The sequence below is a fragment of the Euphorbia lathyris genome, chromosome 7 (genome assembly GCF_963576675.1).
Source record: "Euphorbia lathyris chromosome 7, ddEupLath1.1, whole genome shotgun sequence".
Taxonomy (NCBI): domain Eukaryota; kingdom Viridiplantae; phylum Streptophyta; class Magnoliopsida; order Malpighiales; family Euphorbiaceae; genus Euphorbia; species Euphorbia lathyris.
In genome coordinates this window covers 21227366-21233230 of record NC_088916.1, presented here as the reverse complement: position 1 = coordinate 21233230, position 5865 = coordinate 21227366, and the positions used below count along the sequence as shown (strand labels likewise).

The 5865-nt window shown below is 34.9% G+C and overlaps 1 protein-coding gene across 3 annotated transcripts; it reads left to right on the top strand.

The window, feature by feature from the left end:
• Nucleotides 1-1784: 1784 nt before the first annotated feature.
• Nucleotides 1785-5067, top strand: LOC136200640 (transcription factor IIIA). Of its 3 annotated transcripts, none has more exons than XM_065991057.1 (6): nt 1786-2164; nt 2610-2726; nt 3627-3912; nt 4001-4239; nt 4308-4466; nt 4559-5067. In XM_065991057.1, exons 1-6 carry the CDS (start codon nt 2033-2035, stop codon nt 4721-4723), a joined length of 1098 nt encoding a protein of 365 aa, XP_065847129.1. In that variant the 5' UTR covers nt 1786-2032; the 3' UTR covers nt 4724-5067. The 3 variants fall into 3 exon arrangements, with proteins under 3 accessions (XP_065847131.1, XP_065847129.1, XP_065847130.1); XM_065991058.1 differs by having other exon boundaries at nt 1787-2164; nt 4323-4466; XM_065991059.1 differs by lacking the exon at nt 4308-4466 and having other exon boundaries at nt 1785-2164.
• Nucleotides 5068-5865: the final 798 nt, after the last annotated feature.

The window sequence follows — 5865 nt, the reverse complement described above, 5'->3', positions numbered from 1 at the left end:
AGGACGCGGGAGGTGCCTGGTTGTCTGGATTCACCCATAACCTGGGTTTGGGCTCATCCTTTTCAGCAGAACTTTCGGGTATTCTTTCTAGAGTCAAGCTTGCCAGAAATCTGGGTATTAAAAGGCTTGCTGTGGAGTCTGATAATATGGAGGCTATTAGTATGATCTCTAATAATCATGCTTTTTGTCTTAGTAGCCAGAACCTTATCAAAGCAATAAGAAGTCTTGGCTCCTCCTTTGAGTCCTTAGAGTTCAGCCACATCTACAGAGAACAAAATCGAATTGCGGATCGCTTGGCGACGGCTGGGCACGAGGGGATGTTAGGTGTTTCCACCCTTTCTGATCCTCCTATCTATCTTTTTTCTCTCCTTTTAGAGGACAGAGTTGGGGTTAGCTTTCCTAGGCAGATCTCAGGTTAGCTTTTGTCTCGGTGTTGGTTTGTTTTCTTTCCTGTTTCTACCAAAAAAAAAAAAATTAAATTTTGTAATATAAATTTTTACATTTTCACTTAATGAAGGCATAAAGCCCATTTAACCCCTTTAACTATATGTTCAAATTCAATTAGCCCCCTATTTTATACAAATCAGCAATGGGGTCCTTGAATTATGTAAAACTCTCCAATCAAACACAAAACTAAACAGATCTGACTAAAAAGCCTAACTAAACCCAAACCTTTTCTCCATCTCTCTCTTTTAACGGATAATTTTCTATCTTTAATTCCTTTCATGTTAAAGTCATAATGAATGTGAAATAGTTAATCGACTAAGTAATATTTTCAAGTTCACAACTATTATTTTTCAATGTATTTTTTCTGTATTGCAATTTTAAATTATTGTATTTTATCTTTATTTCCAGTTTTCCTAAAACGAATGCTATGATGGTAGTTAGCATACCATGGTATGTTGTACTTGGAAAAAAGAAAAGAAACAAGAACAATGTTGTAGTATAACTCTTTTTCTAGCATAGATATTTTACTGGTGAAAAAAGGAATAGAACTCCTAAGTTTACTGGTTCTCAACTTTCCAGCAACTGCAGCAAGAGAGGTAGAGGAGTTCACGGATCCGGAAGGAGTTCACGGATCCGGAATTAAGTTAAAATAAAAGAGCAAGAATACATCATTTTTGCAATTTTATCCTAGCTCAATGAAACTCTTTTCTAGAACCTAATCTGTGCATAAAGAGCATACAAATTGTTTATTGTAGAACTTCATATGTGCAAGAGAAAAAGAGCAGAAATTATATCCGTTAAAAGAGAGAGAGAAAGAAAGAGAGCTGGAATTTAGTTAGGATTTAGTTTGATCTTAGTTTATTTTGTATTTGATTGGAGAGTTATGTATAGTTGAGGGACCTCATTGCTGATATATGAAGATTGGGGGCTAATTGATTTTGGCACTATACTTTGAGGGGCCAAATGAGTTTCACGCCCTTAATAAACTTGTAAAACCTGACCCAAGCCCCACCAATAAACAGGTCTAAAGGGAAGTAAATGACATCTATGGTAGAATTGTAAAAAACGCAAAAGTGTGTACCCACGGGTATTCGACCGGTCACGAGTATGGAGATACCCTAGGTACCGGGTACGATTACCCGTTACGCTACCCATTTCCCATTACCTTTGTATAAAAAAATATTTTTGATATACATACATGGGGTTCGAACCCATGCTTTTCTAATTGGAAAAAAGGAGTATTACCACTTGGCTTGTTTACGTTTAAACCATAATTATTATATTATATTAATTTTGTTATTATTTATATAAAACAAAACCCTAAAATTACAGCCACACATCGTTTGTTCTCTTCTCTTCTCTCCTCAATCTCTCAAACTTCTTCCGCCTCTGAGCCTCTCCTCCACTTCTCCATTGCTCTTCTCCCTCCCTCACCGCCTCTCCAACACTCTTCTCCATTGATTTTCTCACTGCCGGCGCCGTCAACACCGTGCCGCCATCATCTCGTCGTCGGAGGCCCTCGGCTTGATGACCGTTACTTGCTTCGACTCATTCTTTATTATCTACTTCTAGATCTACACCGGGGATGGAAGAATCGGCAGGAGACGAAGTCCCAAGGCCTATTTTCAGAGATATTAGACGTTATATATGTGATTACTGCGGAATTTGCAGATCTAAGAAGTCTCTTATCACTTCTCATATCCAAACTCACCATAAGGTAGCACTTCGATCTGCTTTCCCTTATTTCTATCTCTATACATGGATCTGTTGAATTACTATATATTAGATCTGATTATCATGATGTTAATAGACATTTTTTTACTTTGTTTTTCAATTAGCTAGGTTTTCATAGTATTTGGGTATTTGCTGTTTAGGTTTTAGTTTCTATATATGTTTTAATTTGTGAAGGGACTTCTTTGATACGATTTGATTTTTTTTTTAATTCATGCCCATTTAGTTTATCAACATGTATGTTTTGAAAATTCTTCTCTGAGCTTTTATTAGCTTGGCATGATGAGTTAGCTTGATAAGCTTGTTTTCATATAGAGAAAATGAAATTTTGCATTTGAAACAATCGGACCATCATACATTGATGCTTTTTTTTTATCTGTTTTTGTCCAGAATAATGATTCTTACTTTTATTTTCTTTTCCTATTGCTTAGGAAGAGGAGGAAGATGAAGAAGTGGGGGGAAGAAAGTCCAATGTTTGTGAAGAATGTGGTGCTAGTTTTAAAAAGCCTGCATACTTGTTGCAACATATGCAAAGTCATTCGCTCGAGGTATTGACCATGGCTGTTGATTTAGTTTTATGTTATCTGCATAAAATTTGGCTTCTATTGGCTGCCTTCAATGTTTAAGTTTGTGTGGCTTTTGGATTGCTTGTGATACTAGCACTTTTGCAGAGCAGTTGAAACACTATGTTATCACTTGGATTTCTGTCTGGTATTTACATGACTGCAAAGTTTTCGAGCTTAAAAAAAGGTTTTGACATGAATTCAAAGTTAAACTGATACAAATTAAGTGTTTTCACAATACATATGGACACTTCTATCTCTATATAATCTTGTTAATTGGATTTGCTTTTTACCGAGTTAGAAACTTAGAATATTTACAAAGGAAATAAAAATTTCTCGGGATTGGGCTTGGAGCTACATGAGTAACTTTTGTTTCCGAGTTATATTTTTATCTTTTGGTATAACAGGGAGGTTGAATGTGGCAACTCTTGCTTGCTAAAAAAGCAAATTGTCTAGAGTTAATCATATCTACTATATGAACCTTAACATCTGTGTTGTCTTGAGCATTTTCTATTTTGGCATAGTTACCTTGCAGAAATATGAAGTACATTTTCAGCTTTAAATATATTCTAACTGCTTCATTGTTAGCATATGCAACTTTTGAAAACTATTAATTTTGCAGGATTCTTTTCTCTAGTAAATAAAAGTTGATGTAAAGGCGTGAGGCATTGGATCCCACAAAAAGAACTCCAAAATGCAAGAGGCAAGTTCGGACTTGAATGGACTAGTATCAGGTTGGGAGACCTCCTGAGAAGCTCCATCAAGTGAGCCTCTGTCACGCACTGGTTTGGTGAGGTTTGAGAACATCTTATGTCTAACAAGTCATGGATAATTAAACATGTAATTGTTTATTCCGGTATTGATGTGCGGTTTCCAATTTTGTAGAGGCCATATGTTTGTTCAGTTGATGATTGCCATGCCAGCTACAGAAGGAAAGACCACTTAACCCGCCACTCCCTAAAGCATGAAGGAAAACTCTTCAAATGTCCTATTGAGAATTGTAGTTGCGAGTTTATGGTTAAAGGAAATGTGAACAGGCATGTTAAAGAGCTTCATAATGAGAATCCCTCCTTGAATGATACTGGTCCAAAGCAGCATGTTTGCCAGGAACCTGGTTGTGGTAAGGTGTTCAAATATCTGTCGAAGCTGCAAACACACGAGGACTCCCATGGTGAGTTGGTTGATATGCCTTAAGTTTGCTTTGGGAGTTTGGTCAGTGTGTTAATGTTCGAATCTGATGAATATCCTTGATACTGCAGTAAAACTGGATGTAGTAGAGGCATTCTGTGCTGAACCGGGTTGTATGAAACATTTTTCCAATAGTGAGTGCCTTAAGGCGCACATCTACTCCTGCCACAGATACATGAATTGTGAGATTTGTGGAGCAAAACAGCTGAGAAAGAACATAAAGAGGCATCTCCGGATGCATGAAGCATGTGCGGGTTCAACTAAGAGAGTTAAATGCCATTTTGAAGATTGTTCCCATACATTTTCTAATGTAAGATGGTGTTTTTTTTTTCAGTACTTGAATTCTTGGCAATGCTGCATAGTGTTTACCTCTAACAGTATGTGCGCATGCAGAAAACAAATCTTCTTAAGCATGTGAGGGCTGTGCACCTTGAAGCTAGGCCTTTTGCTTGTGGATTTACAGGCTGTGGTATGAGATTTGCATACAAGCACGTTAGAGATAAACACGAGAAATCTGGAGTACACATCTTTACTCCTGTAAGTACTGTGGCAGGATGTTTGGACAACATGATTTACTCATCAACATTAATGGTTTGAAAATGAAATCTTAATATGGTGTTTTGGTTCAGGGTGATTTTGTAGACCATGATCGGGAAATGAGGACAAAGTCACGAGGTGGGAGGAAGAGAAAGTGCCCGACTATTGAAACACTGATACGCAAGAGGGTGACTCCAACAAATATGGAAGAGTATCAGTCTTGGTTATGTGGAATGGAGAACCAGGACCAGTCCTGAATTCTTTGCTTCATTACTATTTAGGAAGTTAGGTATACAATGTAAAGTGTATGTGGTTGTCAGTATAGGTATATTTGTTGTTATATTTTGAAGGATATGCTAAATGTAGTTTTGCATATTACTAATAGCAGCTTGCATGTTTACAACGCCGGGTGTTGGCTAACAACACCTGCTGGTCGCGGATTACCTGTGGTAGAAAGGAAATCTCGTTAAGTGGACTGTTTGTATTAATGTTAGGTAAGGTCCTTTAGTCGGCTAATTAGCACGGGTGGTTATGAGTTTGGACAATGTTCTTCAAAGGTTGTAAATTTTCATTTTGTCAATGAAGTTTTTTTTTTTTTGTTTGTTAAGGTACTACAATAGGTCTAAGGTTTTTGGCGAAGTATCAATTTAGGCTCAACATTCAAAATAGCATCAATATAAGGTTAACGTTTACAATATAATATCAATTTAGGCTTAACGTTTACAATATATAGCATCAATTTAGGTCTTATGTATAAAATAGCATTAATATAGGTTTAACGTTTACAAAAGAATTTAAATGTCATAATTAAATTAATTATATTATATTTTTTTCTATTAATTTTATATGTTATTTTTTTATTTAGTTCTATTTTTTTATTTATTATAATATAATACAATTAATTAGTATTCTTGCTCATTAAAATCTTATATTTGTTTTTCATAAATGATTTCATTACTACTAAATTTTATATGCAAACTAAAAATAATTGAATATCCACAATATTTTGAACACTGACATGTATCAATATTAATTAATTTAATTATGATGTATTATAATAAATAAAAATATAGAACTAAATAAAAAGATAACATATAAAGTTAATAGGGAAAGAATATAATATGATTAATTTAATTATGACGTTTAGCTTAAATTAGATATATTTTGTAAATGTTAAGTTTAAATTCGTATTATTTTGTAAACTTTAAGCCTATATTGGTGCTATTTTGTACGTGAGGCATAAATTGATGTTATATTGTAAACGTTAAGTCTAAATTGATATTATGTGTAAACGTTAAGCCTATATTGATGCTATTTTGAACGTTGAGCCTAAATTGGTACTTTCCCAAAAACCTTAAACCTATTTTGGTATTTTATCCTTTTTTTTTCTAATAAAATC